General features: G+C 40.7%; 2 protein-coding genes across 2 annotated transcripts in view; both read right to left on the bottom strand.

Annotated features, from left to right (window-relative positions):
- The window catches only part of LOC125884012 (ladderlectin-like), a 95,772-nt gene extending 85,106 nt beyond the window's left edge, over positions 1–10,666 (bottom strand). Inside the window, exons 1-3 of the mRNA XM_049568711.1 lie at positions 10,645–10,666; positions 10,145–10,216; positions 10,034–10,066 (exon numbers count right to left, since the gene is read on the bottom strand). Of these exons, the coding sequence (XP_049424668.1) occupies positions 10,034–10,066; positions 10,145–10,205 (94 nt within the window). The 5' untranslated portion in view covers positions 10,206–10,216; positions 10,645–10,666. The remainder of the gene's footprint in view (positions 1–10,033; positions 10,067–10,144; positions 10,217–10,644) is intronic.
- Positions 1–17,490, bottom strand: part of LOC125884009 (ladderlectin-like) — a 33,233-nt gene that overhangs the window by 3,801 nt on the left and 11,942 nt on the right. The gene's annotated exons all lie outside the window — the stretch shown is intronic.

The raw sequence follows: 17,490 nt of genomic DNA, 5'->3' as shown, positions 1-17,490 counted from the left end.
GTCCATGTGTCCATACGTAAGTTCGTCTGTCCATTCTTGTGAACACAATATCTCAAGAACGCCTCAAGGGAATTTCTTCAAATTTGGAACAAACGTACACTTGAACTCGAGGGTGAACTGATTGATTTTGATCGTTAAAGGCTAAAGGTCTCTGTGACCTTGTTCATTTTACTCTCGTGAACACAATATCTCAAGAACACCTTGAGGTAATTACCTCAAATTTGGGTCTGCTGATAGTGCCCTCGGCTCATCAGTCAGCTCCACCCCTTGCTCCTCAACAGAACCGGCTTCTCGGCTAAACGTGGTCATTAATTATCCTTACAGTTAATGGTAAAAAGTGACAGTGAAGAGTGCAGCGTTTACACAAAGTTCAACATTTTTCAACTCTGCAACCAGAAACAAAACTGAGACATGCATCACTGAGTCAGGAATGATGAAGTTGCTCAGGGCCTCATCATGCTGCTGCTGTCTGTAGTGGAGTGTAAATACACCGCACTCCTGAGTCTCATTGCAGCACTGGCCTCAGGAAAAAAAAAATGCTTTGGACGACACACCACACTGCCAAGTAGTTCATCCAGAGATAACATGAAGATTTTTTTTCTCATCGACCAATCAGCTGGTTGAAAAAAAAGCAGAATTTCATTTGTCCAGAATTTTCTTTAATTGACTGCAGCCCACAAATATACTGATGATTCTTTTTACACTTTCCAAGTAATAAATATAATTTTTATACTAAAAATTCTTGAAAGAATTTCAGACAACAGCTCAGACATAACTGTCTTGAGCAAAGGATGTCTTTCTTTCCAGAAACTACATTCAGTTAATCAGTGCAGTTTGGTTGCTGATTTGGCTGCTTATCAACACCATCAACAGTTGAAGCAACAGCACATAGTTGAAGGCAATAAATCCTGACTGCCCGAGTGCTGCAATGTGCATCAGAATCCATATTTTTCCTGAGAATAATCATGTTTTACGTTTTTTTAGTATCAAAGTAGTCATAGTTAATTCAACATACGTAATGTTGCCAAGTTGCCAAACTTTAAACAAATATAGTCTAAACTAAAGTTATATCCTACAGCTATCTCATCACCACTCCATGCAACAGAAGACTTCCTGTTTACATGCACCAAACCATCACGTGCACTGTAGTTCCACAACTTGGATCATGGTTATATTCACTAAATAGTATTAGGCCATAGAGTAAAGTTACGAGTGACAAAATCTGTTCATATAAACTTTCATCATGTTGTATCATCTATATATTTTTTAACAGTAGGAAAGTTTAGAGTTTTCGATCAACATTGTTTTTTTATTCCTGGAACGCTGACATGGTTTCCAGGTGCAGATGTGTGTAACTGTGTCGATGTGCAGGGTGTGGCTGGTGAAGGGTTTTTATGTTATTCACTCTGTGCAAATATTTATTAAGGATGTTGTCTTAATAAGTCTCCTGTCTTCGCTGGAAATTCTTTCAAATCTTCCGTGCAAAGCCAGGGAACAGATCCAAAACAATCGAACAAGTGAGCCACGTGTCACGAGATTACCACCATCATACCACTAAGTGTAGTGTCAGGGCCATATCCAAGGCTCATTAGTGGTTTAGTGGAACAGCTGTAAAACAACACACAGGAAACAATGACAGTATCATCATTAGTCAAGTTACATTCAAACATAGAGCAAATTTTAACTGAACGTCCAAAAAACAGCAACAGAAAATACAAATTAATGTCCGTTTCCATCCATTAGTGTTGTGTGAATATAAGAAGTTGGTTAGTTTGACTCACAGGATGTAGACTGTGGTTATCAGCCTGCCATTAGCTGCCTATTTCAGACACAATTCACCTTAATTTCTATTTGTGTGTTCAGAATCAACCTCCGAGCTAAATACCTACTTGCTAGTGATGGTCAAATGAAGCCTTGTGAAGCATTGTCTTTATATTCTGAGTCCAATAGATGGCGCCCTCTTCAACAAAGGGTTGAATTCACACTAAATTGCCATTCCTTTAACCTTTTTCTTGAAACCAAGAGCGCCATCTAGTGGGCACCATCACTGCATCCTCGGCTTTGTGCCACCCAAGACAATTGTAATCGGTTTAAAGAAATGGAAACAAGCCGGATCATTTGTTTCCCAGAAGCAGAATGATAATTTGTGATTCCAGACCTTCCAGACACGTACAGCGCTGTGGAAATAGGTTGAAACTTGGCACAACCAAACCACTTTTCACACTCACACACACTAATTTTTTCTTGCATATGCAGCGAACTGCTGCAGTGTATGCTGTTGTGAAGGAGAGCCGTGTTGCAACAGAAGCAAAACTGCAGATTTCAGTAAGGTTCATTTGTTTAGCTGACAAAAAACCATGAAACAATGTTTGGATCAGCCCGAAGGATCCAGACATCTTTGATTTAAACAGGAGACTAAAAATACAGACCAGTTTGTTTTGATGCTTGAGCCTTTAATTTTGCATAAGACAAGAAAGAAGAGTTTACTTTGCAGAATATATGTAGATTTGTGCTAAAAGCATTCTTTTCATAACACATTCAGTCTGCTCTCATTAAAGGCACAAGGCCTCAGAGACAGTCCAGCTCCTGTTTATGTCACTTGTCGCTTCATTCCTTCAGTAGCGTTACAGCGATAGCAAAGACAAACTCAGCTCACAAAGCATGCGCACAACACAAACGTTTGTGCTTTTAATGGGTTCTTCATGTCTCTGTGTCAGACCTGGAATCATCTTCTCTTCCTGACACAGACAGACGGTAACTTGTTGGAGCATCCGCTGTCATTCCAGCACTTGTGAGCTGCAAGCAAAGAAATAAAGAGTTGTTTGAGTCAGTGAATGTGACACAAACAAAAACCTCAGACTGTTGATGTGATCAGTGACTCCTAACTGATACGTTTAGGTGACACAACACTATGGTCACTGATAAGATACAAATCATTGTCAAAACATAAATGGTGTAATACTGTGAACTGCTAACCACCAACTGATCTGATAAAACCAAAGAATATCTGACTCAGAAAGACGTTCTTTGCTCAAGACATTTATGTCTGAGCTGTTTGTCAGAAATCCATCATGAATAATTTGAACAATAAAAACTGAACTTCATTAATTGGAGAGGGCTGCTGTCAGTCAAAGAAAATCTTGGTCAACTAAACTCATCTTATTCTTCAGCCAGCTGATTGGTCGCTGGGAAGAAAATCTTCATGTTATCTCTAGATGAACTAAATCTACCTGGCAGTGTTGTGTGTCATCCAAAGCATTTTGAAGCTGCGACCAGCAGCTCTATCTCTGTCGGTTTCACAAAATGTCTCCACTGTTTGGTGGTCACAGTTTTTGCCCTAGCAGGCTGAAATTCAGTGTGGAGGTCGCAGCTATCGTGAATTCATGCTTGTTTTTTCTGAGGCCAGCGCTGTAATGAGACTCAGGAGTGCTGTGTGTTTACACTCTGCTACAAACCTCAGTGTCATTATGAGGCCCTGAGCGTCTTCACTTTCTTCACTGAGCCATGCATGTTGCTGTTTTCTCTCTGGTCACACAGATTTGAAAAATGTTTAACTTTGGGTAAAACGCTGCCCTCGTCACTTTTTACCATGGACTGTAGAAGGAATGGACGTGGCTACAGTGACGTCACCCATTTGTTTGTGGTTTTGAAGCCTCATGTTTGACACATCGGCCGTCACCATCTTGGTTTTTTGGAGCCAGAGGTGAACATAGTTGGGCAAGAGGCTGGTGCTGTGTGAGTGAGGGGTACGTGGATCTGACTGAGAGGCCGAGGACACTATCAGCAGACAGTCTGTCACTCAAAGTGGTCGGCTCTTAATGATGTGGCTATTGCTGGCACAGAGCCATAAAAATGCTTTGGTCAACACACAGTCTTATGACAGTAACACCAGTGACTGTCCGACCAATGAGAATTTGGAGGGACAAGAGCACATCAACCAACTGACCAGAAGATGTCAGCACGATATATTTCTGAGTTAACTCACTGTATTCCTTCCTATTTTATCATTAGCATCACTGCTACAGTTAGCACTATGTTGTTTTACCTGAGTAATTCATCTGCAGACAATGCTGACTGTCGCCATAGTTACTAGGCTCTCCATGACACCAGTGGCGGTAGCTGAAAGGTGTGCCATCACTCCAGAACCATTGACCATTCTGGAAGAAAGTGTAGCACAGAACATTACATAAGATAAAAGTGAAAAAATGGGGGAGTGAGGGCTCAAAAAAGAGAAATTTAAAAAAGAAGAATTTAAGACAAACAAGAATATAAATATGAATAAGAAACTATACAAAGGCAGTTAAAGCCAAAATTACAAGACACCTGTGCCCACTGTACCCTGTACATACTGTCTCAAGTGAAGTGACATAGTGGTGTGATTAGTCACTGCAAAGTCACAAAAGTATAGTTCATGTAAGAGTAATGTGATACCATCAACAGTATTGTAACAGCATTAACTAGAATATAATATAATTCATCATTAAATAGATATTATAGGTATTTGTTGTGCAATATTTCCAAGTTGTGCAATGAAAATACCTCTTCTGCATCAGAGCCTCCAATCCATGCCGGGTCGGAGTCATGAGTGAATTGAGAAATCAGCCTCTGAATATCAAAGTATTGCTGGCTGTTGTGAACAGACGCAAGGTTTCCACCCATGGACTGACAGTTTTTCTACAGTGGAGACAAACAGAGAGACAGACGGACAGAGAGGAGTTGTCAAGGAAAGTAAGAATTAAGACCCCAGGTCACCAAATGTCCATGTGTTACCTCAGCTCCAGAATCACATAGGAAAGAAGCAAGCACTCTCAAAAATAAATCCACTCAACAGGTGCACGGCCAAAAGCAGCAGAAAAAAGAAAAGAAGCCAGCACTCACAAATGTCCTTTTGGTAAATTTAATAAACCAACTTGGGTGGCGTTACCAGAAACACAGACGTTTCAACAGAAAGTCTTCTTCAGTGTGTAACTCAGATTACGGAAGTGGCGTTTAAATACATCAGAAGCAATCAGTGCAGGTGTGTGGAAAGACAATTTACACTTCTGCCATACAATATAGTGCCAGCTCACAGGCAAAGAGAAACACAACAACAATACAACAATCTTAAACACACGTCACAGCTAAATAACAGTAGATATACCGAAAATTGATATACATATGCATAATAAATTCTGCTCATACAAACAGGCACTGTGATCAACAATAAAACATGTGTGCTTGAGGGGGCAACTAAAGTACCCAACTGTCAAATAACCAGTAATTAAAATCAATAAATTGTCCCTCAATTAACAATCAGAACAAAAGTGTACGGTACAAGGGATGAAGTACCAAAAGACACTGAGTGGTTGTCCCTCAATTAACAATCAAAATACAAATGCACAGTAAGGAAAATAAAGTGCAAAAAAGTCACTAAGTAGCTGTCCCTCAATCAGCAATCAGATCACAAATACACAGTAAGAAAAAAGTCACTGAGTCGCTGTCCCTCAATTAACAATGACAAATGCACAGTAAGGAAAATAAAGTGCAAAAAAGTCACTGAGATTGCCGACATTAGGAACGACATGGAAACTAAGCTTACAACTCAACAGATCCAGGGCGTTGAAGATAAGTGCACTACTGTTAAAGACTCCTTCGAAAAACAGCTGTCTGAGACGAAGCTTAATAAATATTGGAGAGACACACTGGACTGTAAAAATGGCCGTGTGTAGCCCTGGTTGTCTTCAAAAGGCCACACTGCTCATCGCAACTGGCGCCGCCAGGATGACTTCATTGTCTCCAGTGAACCATCTACGGGGGAGTCCGGCAACGAACGCCCAACGGCGGGCACCAGGAGACGTCGACGTTTTTTAGTAGCACCCCCAGCCAGGTACCTGACCAGGAAGGCGGCAAGAGACGGGCTACCAGGCGGGGCGGCAGGCGGCACCCGTCACATCGGAGGGACCCAGAGTGTGACTTAAACGTCATCAACCTCTCTAACAGGCCCCTGACAGAACACGAGGTGGCTGTCCTCTCTAAAGGTCTGTCTTTTGTTCCCTGCAAAAAAGCTGATTAATTTAAAACTCGGATTGAAATGTTTAAATTTTTAAGGTCTGTTAAGTTGAGAGCTTTCTTTGATAAGGGTACCTTTAACCTGCCGTCTCTCTCACCACAGACTTTTGATGTGGAGCCCGAACTCACTGAGGCCACTGGGCCTTTTAGACTGAGAGCGAGGAGCACTTTTGTCCCACCTGCCCTTAACCCTTCAGTGGCCACATTTTGCCGACTTGTGGAACAAGAGGTGTCATCTCAAGTACATGAAAAAGACAAAGTAAGACTGTACTCCAACATTAGCCCTCAAGAAAAACAAGCTCTTATCGAGTTATCCAAAGACACTTCTGTTGTTGTTCGTAAAGCGAATAAAGGAGGAGCGATTGTCCTACAAAGCAAAGAAGCATATAGAGATGAAATTTTGAGACAACTTGACAATAGACAATTTTATACTCCTCTGTCCTATGACCCCACTGTGAAATTTCTGGGAGAAGTGGACTCTTTCTTGAGCATGGCTTTAAATGACTCTCTTATTTCTCAAGATGAATACAATTTTTTGTTTCAAAGACATCCAGTACGTCCTATTTTCTATACACTCCCCAAGATTCACAAAAGTTGTGTGGAACCTGTGCCTGGACAACCTATTGTAGCTGGTACACAGTCTTTGACTGAACCTTTATCTCAATATATTGATTTGCACATTAAAAAACTAGTTTTCCAACTTCCTTCGTTTCTTAAAGACACCACTGATTTCTTGAACAAATTGGACTCTGTAAATAATATTGAAGATAGCGACTTTCTTTGTACTATGGATGTTACTAGTCTTTATACTAATGTGCCACATACTGAGGGTTTAGAGGCTCTTGCTTATTATCTTAGTCGAAGGGAAATCCTCACTCCCCCTACAGATTTTTTGTTAAAGATGGCTGAACTCATTTTGAGTAAAAACTATTTTAAATTTGAAGATTCTTTTTACTTACAGTGTCAAGGTGTAAGCATGGGCAGCTCTTGCTCTCCAAACTATGCAAATCTGTTCATGGGTAAATTTGAAGATGACTTTGTTTACCATAACAACCCGTTTCTTCCTTTCCTGAAGTGTTGGTACCGCTACATTGATGATGTGTTTTTTATTTTTTCTGGTACACTAGAACAACTTGAATGCTTTAAGGAACAGATTAACTCCAGGATGCCTTCTATCAGATTTTCTTTGGAGTATAGTTATGACTCTGTCTCCTTCTTAGATGTGTGTGTGTTAGCAAAGGGGGACGCTTGGAGACTAAAGTTCATAGAAAAAAAATGGACACTAACACTTTTCTTGACTTTTCCAGTTACCATCCTCTGGGCCTTAAGAAAGGCTTACCTTATAGCCAGTTACTTAGAGTCAGGAGAATTTGTAGTACTGAATCTGCCTTTGAAGAGCAGGTGGTTGATTTATGTGCCCGTTTTAGGGCTAAAGGTTATGATAAGAACATTCTTGACAACTGTCTCCAGAGAGTGAAAAAGATTGATAGGAAAACTTTATTAACACTTAAACCATCCTCTTCTAAGACCTCTGATCTGGTCTGTGCGCTTACTTTTTCTGATTTGTCCTATGATGTTAAAAACTGCATTAAGAGACACTGGCACATTCTGGCTAGCGATCCAAATGTAGGCCATATCTTTAAGAACACTCCTATTTTCGCTCAGAAGCGTGCTGCAAATTTGAGAGATTTGCTAGTTAGAGCTGATTGTTTTGTTCAGCCCCAACATTTTTTGTCTCTTTTACCTGTTGGCAATTTTCCTTGCAATAACTGCATTCAGTGTAACGCCATGATTAAGGGTAATACATTCACACATCCCCACTCAGGTAAAAAGTTTAAAGTTAAAGGTAGAATTTCATGCAAATCTAAGTTTGTTGTGTATCTGCTAAAATGCCCTTGCGGCTTATGTTATGTTGGTAAGACTAAAAGAGAGCTTAAGACTCGTATCTCTGAACACAAAACTAACATCAGAACCAAAGACGATAAATCTTCTGTAGCTAGACATTTCACTGCAGCAGGTCACGAGGTTTGCTCTTTAAGATTTCAGGGAATAGAAGAAGTCAGACCACTTAAAAGAGGGGGAGATAGAGAGAAGTTTCTTCTACAGAGAGAGGCTTTTTGGATCCATAGGTTACAGACCGAATCTCCTAAAGGTATGAATGAAGAGTTGCTGCTAAGTTGTTTTCTGTGACTACTATAGACTGACTTATGTTATCACTCATGACACGGCGTCGGCACTATTCACTGGGCTTTTTACCCGTTGAATCTTCTGCTGCTGACTGTGCATACTTAGATGACCTGCTAGTGGAACCTCTCAGTGACTTTCTGAATTTTTTGTTTCATTGTGTTCTTATGATCTTAATGTTAAATGAGGGGTGACTATTTCTATTGTAGTTCTCTTTTGCTCTGCTTCTTTCCCTACTGTTATTTATGGGGTAAAGATGCAGATCTCCACTACTCTATGCATCTTACTGTGCACTCATCATCTGATTTAGTAAGGGACAGTGACTTTATGTATTTTTACACTTTGTCTATTTTTAATGTATTTTGACACCTGCCTTTAAGCGAGGGATAGCTACTCAGAGTGGTTTGATGCAAGCTGTTTACTTGACTATGCATTTATGGCCTAATTGTGAGTAGAGGAACAGCTACTTAGTAAGTCATCCTTTGTACTGCGCACTTGTGATCTGTTTGCTAATTAAGGGACAGTTACTTAATGACTTTTCTGCACTTTATTTTCTTTACTGTGCATTTGTCATTGTTAATTGAGGGACAGCGACTCAGTGACTTTTTTCTTACTGTGTATTTGTGATCTGATTGCTGATTGAGGGACAGCTACTTAGTGACTTTTTTGCACTTTATTTTCCTTACTGTGCATTTGTATTTTGATTGTTAATTGAAGGACAACCACTCAGTGTCTTTTGGTACTTCATCCCTTGTACCGTACACTTTTGTTCTGATTGTTAATTGAGGGACAATTTATTGATTTTAATTACTGGTTATTTGACAGTTGGGTACTTTAGTTGCCCCCTCAAGCACACATGTTTTATTGTTGATCACAGTGCCTGTTTGTATGAGCAGAATTTATTATGCATATGTATATCGATTTTCGGTGTATCTACTGTTATTTAGCTGTGACATGTGTTTAAGATTGTTGTATTGTTGTTGTGTTTCTCTTTGCCTGTGAGCTGGCACTATATTGTATGGCAGAAGTGTAAATTGTCTTTCCACACACCTGCACTGATTGCTTCTGATGTATTTAAACGCCACTTCCGTAATCTGAGTTACACACTGAAGAAGACTTTCTGTTGAAACGTCTGTGTTTCTGGTAACGCCACCCAAGTTGGTTTATTAAATTTACCAAAAGGACATTTGTGAGTGCTGGCTTCTTTTCTTTTTTCTTTTTTCTACCTCAGCTCCAGCCCAGGTCATTTGTCTTGGAACGTAGTGGTAACAGCGACCACCTAACAAAGACCAGCCCGAGGGACAAGCTGTCGATCTCTTGACCAGGTGACTCTCTGTGGAGAACCATTAGAGTTTGGTTAATGTGGGGTCTCCAGGGAAAGTCTCCATACTATATTAAATAGATTCATTTTGATGGCACGAAGAAGCTACAACATGACATAACATTACATTACATGACACAGCATAAATATAATATACGTGACTTAACATAACACAATATTACATAACAAGACAAAATAAAAATACATCATCAATTCATATATATGTAATATAATATACAACATAAAAATAAAAAAATTGCAACAGAATACAAACATTGGAATACATAACACAGCCCTATATGAGTAATAAAAAGCAATATAAGGTAATAGGATATAAAATAAGATAAAGTTACATTAGCATCTGACACAAAGCTTTTATCAGGAGAAACTGCTCATTGACATTAAACACAGGTGAAGTCATCACAGCAGAGCATCATAACAATCACATTCTGTTGAAGTGAAAATCTTAAAGCCACTCACCTGTTTCATTTTGGGGAGTTTCCTCTGGAGGAGCTGGAAAGTTTGACACTGCAGTTATTGACTTGGACTGTTTGTGTTTATTAACATGTGGACCGTATGTATTATACTCACCAGCCGCTCTGGTCAGAACCATCATGGCACAAACAAGTGCAGACACAATCAGCATCTTCATGGTGACGGTGACTACGAGAGACAGACGTGTTACTGAGACTTGTTTAGGGAACAGCCGTACTGACTGTCAGTCCTGTGAATAAATGGGGTCCATGTCATTGGTTCGACATCCCATTAGTTCGACTGTCCGCGGCGTATTTCTACCTTGATGGTACGCCACGACCAGCTCTGGGTCAGCTGGGAAAGGCTTGAGGCGGAGCAGGCTCACGGCTTATGTGTTTGTCACTTTCTTTTTCATTTTAACCCACACCATGATCTTTTCCTGACCCTAAGCAAGTGGTTTTTGTGCCTAAACCTAACCAGACCTTAACCACAGGGCATCTTGATGATTTCGGAACGGACGTCGGAACAATGGGTTTAATATGGTCGGAACAATGGGATGTGGGACCAATGGGCAGTTCCCAAATAAAAGTCAGAAGATGATAAAGTTTGGTGCAAACCTGCTGCAGGACTTTCTTCTCTTCTCTTTGGAGTGTCTGTAACTTCAGCGGACCCTGTGAGGATGTGCGGATGAAGATGATGACCAGTTCATCTATACTATGCAGACAAAGGTTAAAATATTTACCAAAGATGTTGTCTTAATAACTGTTATTCCTTCCTTGGAAATTCTCTCAATGCTTCAAACATTCAAACAAGTCAGCCACATCAAGACACGCCATGATACCACAAAGTGTCAGGGCCATATCCAAGGCTTATTACTGGTTTAGTGGAACAGCTGTAAAATAACTCACAGGACACAATGACAGTATCATCATATGTCAAATTTACATTCAAACATAGAGCAAATTTTAACTGAACGTCCAAAAAACAGCAACAGAAAATACAAATTAATGTCTGTTTCCATCCATTAGTGTTGTGTGAATATAAGAAGTTGGTTAGTTTGACTCACAGGATGTAGACTGTGGTTATAAGCCTGCCATTAGCTGCCTATTTCAGACACAATTCACCTCACATTCTATTTGTGTTACCGTGTTCAAAATCCCCATCACTACACGAAACAACAACAACCTCCAAGCTAACAACCTACATACTAGTGACGGCCAAATGAAGTCTCAAGAACCATTTTCTTTATTTTCTGAGCCCACTAGATGGCGCCCTTTTCAACCAAGGGTTGAAAGCACACTGAACTGCAATCTGAAGTCATCAACGTCGTCAGAAACCAAAAGCTACCTTTCATGGAGGTATGATATTCTGCCCGGTGGCCGGATGGCACCTATCATGACAGTATGATATGCGGCTGGACAATATCAGTTCATAACGTGGCTGGACACCACATGGGTATCTGCACTGTTGCTTGGTGGAATACACCACAGCCCCTGCAGACCAGACCAGGAAACCCTGCCCACTAATGGAGTGACACCTGTTTTCAGTTTTCTCATTTTTTCCCTTCTCTCTTTCGTGTACGGTGGCTGTTCAAGAGTGCTGCCATGCGTGAATATCTACCCCGTTGACCACTGGTAACACTACTCATTCCATCATCGGTAAAGAGACATGAACCTTTTCCTCTCAACATAGGTGCTTTAAAGGGCCAGTGTGTAAAATGGGTTGAAAACCACTGAAAACAGTGACATCAGTGGTCAGATTCTAGATTGCAGGGCTCACTCGCTCACCCCTCCCGTCGGGTAAATGACAGTGGCCTCGTAGGGACAAAAAGCCTTGCGCAGACAAGAGTTTTTCAGGAGTAGGTCTATCTAGTGACGAGGTGAATGTTTATTTAGAAATCTAAACCATGTTACGATATTGTAATGAATCCCTCACAAGCAGGAGACCAGAGGAGCGTTCGGGAAAAAGGCCAGTTAATTTGAACACTCCAAAAACTCCGGTAACACTCCAGGCGGTAAAAGACTCCGTCCCAAACTCCGACTCTTCTAGCGTAACAGACACACTTCATACACACATATTCGTTTACAGACCTAGCGGGGACTCCCCTCCCCTCTCTGCTCCACCAATCTCCAGCCCGCACACTGACTGACAGCGTAGCCTGTAAACAGAGCTCAGCTGTTTATTTAGCCTAGCAATATCTCCGGACTATAGTAGCTGCAATGGACGACTTTGAATGCGATTTTGAAGAGTTTCTTGTTGCGGACACAGACCCAGAGCCATACCTGTTTGAGCCGGAGCATACAGATGAGGAACTTAGATGCTGAGTGGGCGAGAAGAGAGGCTGAATCCTCCGCTTCCATTTTGCTGCACAGAATGGGATTCGGTGCTACTGCTGCCATCGTTGGGGAGATATATCACCAGGAGGAAAAGTGCCGCAGAGAGTGCATCACAAGGAGTGAAGTTGCGTCTTCTTTTCCTCACAGATGATGGTTCGGGTTCATTCTCTCCTGTTGCGTGGTAAGTGTGGTCCATTCGCAAACTTTATAACTAAAAAAACTTTTCACTACTCTCTATCGACGAACTGCTAACACTCTGCTGTTTCCTCCTCCTTCTTCCTTCCTCCCGCTGTCTTTGTTGGTTCATTTATACACGCAAAACGCGTTCTCTGGCTGGCTTGGATTATGGATTGTCCGCTCGGGCTACCGTACATACATGGCGGCGCAAGATGGCGACCTCTCTAAAGCAAGGCCCTTGCTATATATATATATATATATATCTATATCTAAAAGCATAATTATAAGGCTACAAAAACCAAACAAATTTTATTTTATAGCGATTATACACTTATATAAACATATTAATGGGTAGAATATTCAGATTCACATTCAGATTTGATAATAAACCATGCCAAATATTACACACTGGCCCTTTAAGTCTCCAGCATATTCTCTAAGTGATATCTAGAGGGTTACTCAGCCAGCCAAAGTAATATCCAGGAAGTACCCGTCCCTCCATAACAATGTACTTGTACTGAGGACAAAACTGCAGATTTCAGTAAGGTAAGGATTTTTGTTTGTTTGTTTAGCTGACAGAAAACCATTAAACTATGTTTGGATCAGCCCGGAGGATCAGGACATCTCTGATTAAAACAGGAGACTAAAAACACAGACCAGTTTGTTTTGATGCTTGAACACAATAGAATAACAAAGTAATGACTTTTTAAAATCCAAAAGGTCAAAGGTCATCTTCACTGTGACGTCACAATTCAAAATTCCAGTTTTATATTTCTTTTTTTTCTCATTCACAAGAGGACAACAGTCAGTTTCACAAGACGTTTGTGTGAAATTTTGTCATAATTAGCGTATGAACTCTTGACTAAAACATGTTTTGTGAGGCCACAGTGACCTTGACTTTTGACCACCAAATTCTAATGAGGTCATCATTGAGTCCAAGTGGACGTTTGTGCCAAATTTGAGGAAATTCTCAAGATATCATGTTAATGAAAATGAGACAGATGTAAGGTCACAGAGACTTTGACCTTTGACCACCAAATCTAATCACTTTATCCTTGAGTTCAAGTCGACGTTTGTGCCAAATTTGAAGAGATTCCCTCTAGGTGTTTTTGAGATATTGCATTCATGAGAATGGACAGACAGATGGACAGATGGACCCAAAAACATAACATGCCGGCATGGAGGCATAAAAAGAGGTAAAGAAATAAAGCAAAGCAAACCTTCTGGTGGATTATCTTCTCTTCCTCCTTCTCAGTGTCAGCCTGAGTGTTGATGCTGAACAAGCCCAAGACCAGCTCTTATATACAGTGAATTATCTATCCATCAATCATAAAACATGTTTAAAGTACATCAGTTTACTCCACCCTAAATGATGATGGGTTAACCATCTGTAAAATGTTATTAGATTCACAGCTGGTCAGTGCATCAGCTGGCATCACCTCTCAGTCTCCTATTTACTTTGGAGGCTTGAAGGGTGACGGTTTGCCACCTGCAAGCCAGTGGCGTTTTCTCCCGGAGGCCAAGGGAAGCCAAGCTTCCTCTGTTTTTTCAGACTGTAATTGTCATTTTAATAAAAACACTTTGTTTAACAGTTTCGGTAATTCTTCTGTGCTGTTGCTGTCATCTCTTCTCTGAGTATTTTGCAATGAGTGAAACAGCGCCCCTCTAAATGAATGTGTGGTGAAACACAGTATTGCACTTTATATTGCACTCCGGTAGACTGTCTTGTCTGCGGGGAAGCCAGGCCAAGTTGGTATCCCTTGGTGAAAAAAAAAAGAAATATTAACCAATCAGATGAGGTTATCGTCATGCCAATGTCAAACTGTGATTAGTCAGGACTATGCCAAGGGAAGCCAGCCATCCTATGGCTTCACACCAATCAAATAGCACGTTATCAACGTCACTGAACGTTAATGCAGTCATGGAGTAAATAGGGTTGCAAAATAGCTAATGGTTATTAACTCCACGTGTTGGCTGCTAGCATAATGTTACAATCCTGGACTGGACGTAGATGAACTAGCTGTGCTAGGGCAGTCAAACACTGTACATCTTTCTGTCTGAATGTGATTCACTTTTGCAAGGTGTTTTGACAAATTACTAGTGTTGCCGCCCTTACACGCAAAACAGTTGTCACACTTGTGACAACATGCTGTGTCTGCATCAACTCTTGTAATGTAAAGCCACACTTTTGACCGTTTGGCTCTCTCTGCCATCGTTATCCATCTAAAGGTAGGCTACGAGCTTGAGTTGGTGTATGCGCTGTCGTGCGTGTGTGTGTGTGTGTGTGTGTGTGTGTGTGTGTCACTGGAACAACAGCCCCGCCCCCCTGCTCTCCACTCACACATAGCAGGCAGCCAGGGTGAGCGACACTGATCTCTCATCTTCAGGGAGAATAGCGAAAATTATGATACAATGACGGATAATTGACGGAGTTAGTGAGATAAATGTGCAAGATAAGGTTTATCTTGTAAAAAAAAAAAAAAAAAAACCAACCGCGACTGCTCCAGTACCGATAGCAGAACCGTTAAGGTCGGAGCTTATCAATACTGCAGTGTTGAAGACTGTAGCCCTGAGGCTCGTTCAATACCGGAGTTTGGTACTCATCCCTATTGATGTATGTGCAAAAGTCAAGAGGATGAAAAGGAGGCTGTCACTGTTGCTTGGCAGAATACACCACAGCCCCTGTAGATCAGACCAGGAAACCCTGCCTACTAACGGTGTGGAAACTGTTTTCGGTTTTCTTATTTTTTCCCTTCTCTCCTTCGTGTACGGTGGCTGTTCAAGAGTGATGCCATGCGTGAATATCTGCCCCGTTGACCACTGGTAACAGTACTCATTCCATCATCGGTAAAGAGACATGAACCTTTTCCTCTCAACATAGGTGCTTTAAGTCTCCAGCATATTCTCTAAGTGATATCTAGAGGGTTACTCAGCCAGCCAAAGTAATATCCAGGAAGTACCCGTCCCTCCATAACAATGTACTTTAAACATATTTTATGATTGATGGATAGAGCTGGTCTTTGGGTTTTGAACATCTACGCTCAGGCTGACACTGAGAAGGAAGAAGAGAAGATAATCCACCAGCAGGTTTGCTTCCCTTTATCTCTCTCTTTACCTCTTTTTATGCCTCTGCACTGGCAGTAGCCCTGGACAGAGGCATAATGTTTTCGGGTTGTCCCTTTGTCCATATGTAAGTTCGTCTGTCCATTCTTGTGAACACAATATCTCAAGAACGCCTCAAGGGAATTTCTTCAAATTTGGAACAAACGTACACTTGGACTTGAGGGTGAACTGATTGATTTTGGTCGTTAAAGGCTAAAGGTCTCTGTGACCTTGTTCATTTTACTCTCGTGAACACAATATCTCAAGAACACCTTGAGGTAATTACCTCAAATTTGGGTCTGCTGATAGTGCCCTCGGCTCATCAGTCAGCTCCACCCCTTGCTCCTCAACAGAACCGGCTTCTCGGCTAAACGTGGTCATTAATTATCCTTACAGTTAATGGTAAAAAGTGACAGTGAAGAGTGCAGCGTTTACACAAAGTTCAACATTTTTCAACTCTCTGCAACCAGAAACAAAACTGAGACATGCATCACTGAGTCAGGAATGATGAAGTTGCTCAGGGCCTCATCATGCTGCTGCTGTCTGTAGTGGAGTGTAAATACACCGCACTCCCGAGTCTCATTGCAGCACTGGCCTCAGGAAAAAAAAAATGCTTTGGATGACACACAACTCTGCCAAGTAGTTCATCCAGAGATAACATGAAGATTTTTTTTTCTCATCGACCAATCAGCTGGTTGAAAAAAAAAGCAGAATTTCATTTGTCCAGAATTTTCTTTAATTGACTGCAGCCCACAAATATACTGATGATTCTTTTACACTTTCCAAGTAATAAATATAATTTTTAGTGTAAAATTATTTATAAAGAATTTCTGACAACAGCTCAGACATAACTGTCTTGAGCAAAGGATGTCTTTCTTTCCAGAAACTACATTCAGTTAATCAGTGCAGTTTGGTTGCTGATTTGGCTGCTCATCAACACCATCAACAGTTGAAGCAACAGCACATAGTTGAAGGCAATAAATCCCTGACTGCCTGAGTGCTGCAATGTGCATCAGAATCCATATTTTTCCTGAGAATAATCATGTTTTACGTTTTTTTAGTATCAAAGTAGTCATAGTTAATTCAACATACGTAATGTTGCCAAGTTGCCAAACTTTAAACAAATATAGTCTAAACCCAGTTTGTATCCCACAGCTATCTCATCACCACTCCATGCAACAGAAGACTTCCTGTTTACATGCACCAAACCATCACGTGCACTGTAGTTCCACAACTTGGATCATGGTTATATTCACTAAATAGTATTAGGCCATAGAGTAAAGTTACGAGTGACAAAATCCGTTCATATAAACTTTCATCATGTTGTATCATCTATATATTTTTTAACAGTAGGAAAGTTTAGAGTTTTCGATCAACATTGTTTTTTTATTCCTGGAATGCTGACATGGTTTCCAGGTGCAGATGTGTGTAACTGTGTCGATGTGCAGGGTGTGGCTGGTAAAGGGTTTTTATGTTATTCACTCTGTGCAAATATTTACTAAGGATGTTGTCTTAATAAGTCTCCTCTCTTCTCTGGAAATTCTCTCAAAGCTTCAGTGCAAAGCCAGGGAACAGATCCAAAACAATCAAACAAGTGAGCCACGTGTCACGAGATTACCACCATCATACCACTAAGTGTAGTGTCAGGGCCCTGTCCAAGGCTTATTAGTGGTTTAGTGGAACAGTTGTAAAACAACACACAGGAAACAATGACAGTATCATCATTAGTCAAGTTACATTCAAACATAGAGCAAATTTTAACTGAATGTCAAAAAAAAAAAAACAGCAAAAGAAAATACAAATTAATGTCTGTTTCCATCCATTAGTGTTGTGTGAATATAAGAAGTT

This window comes from Epinephelus fuscoguttatus, linkage group LG23, assembly GCF_011397635.1.
Source record: "Epinephelus fuscoguttatus linkage group LG23, E.fuscoguttatus.final_Chr_v1".
Lineage (NCBI taxonomy): Eukaryota > Metazoa > Chordata > Actinopteri > Perciformes > Serranidae > Epinephelus > Epinephelus fuscoguttatus.
This window is presented reverse-complemented; position numbering and strand designations above follow the sequence as displayed.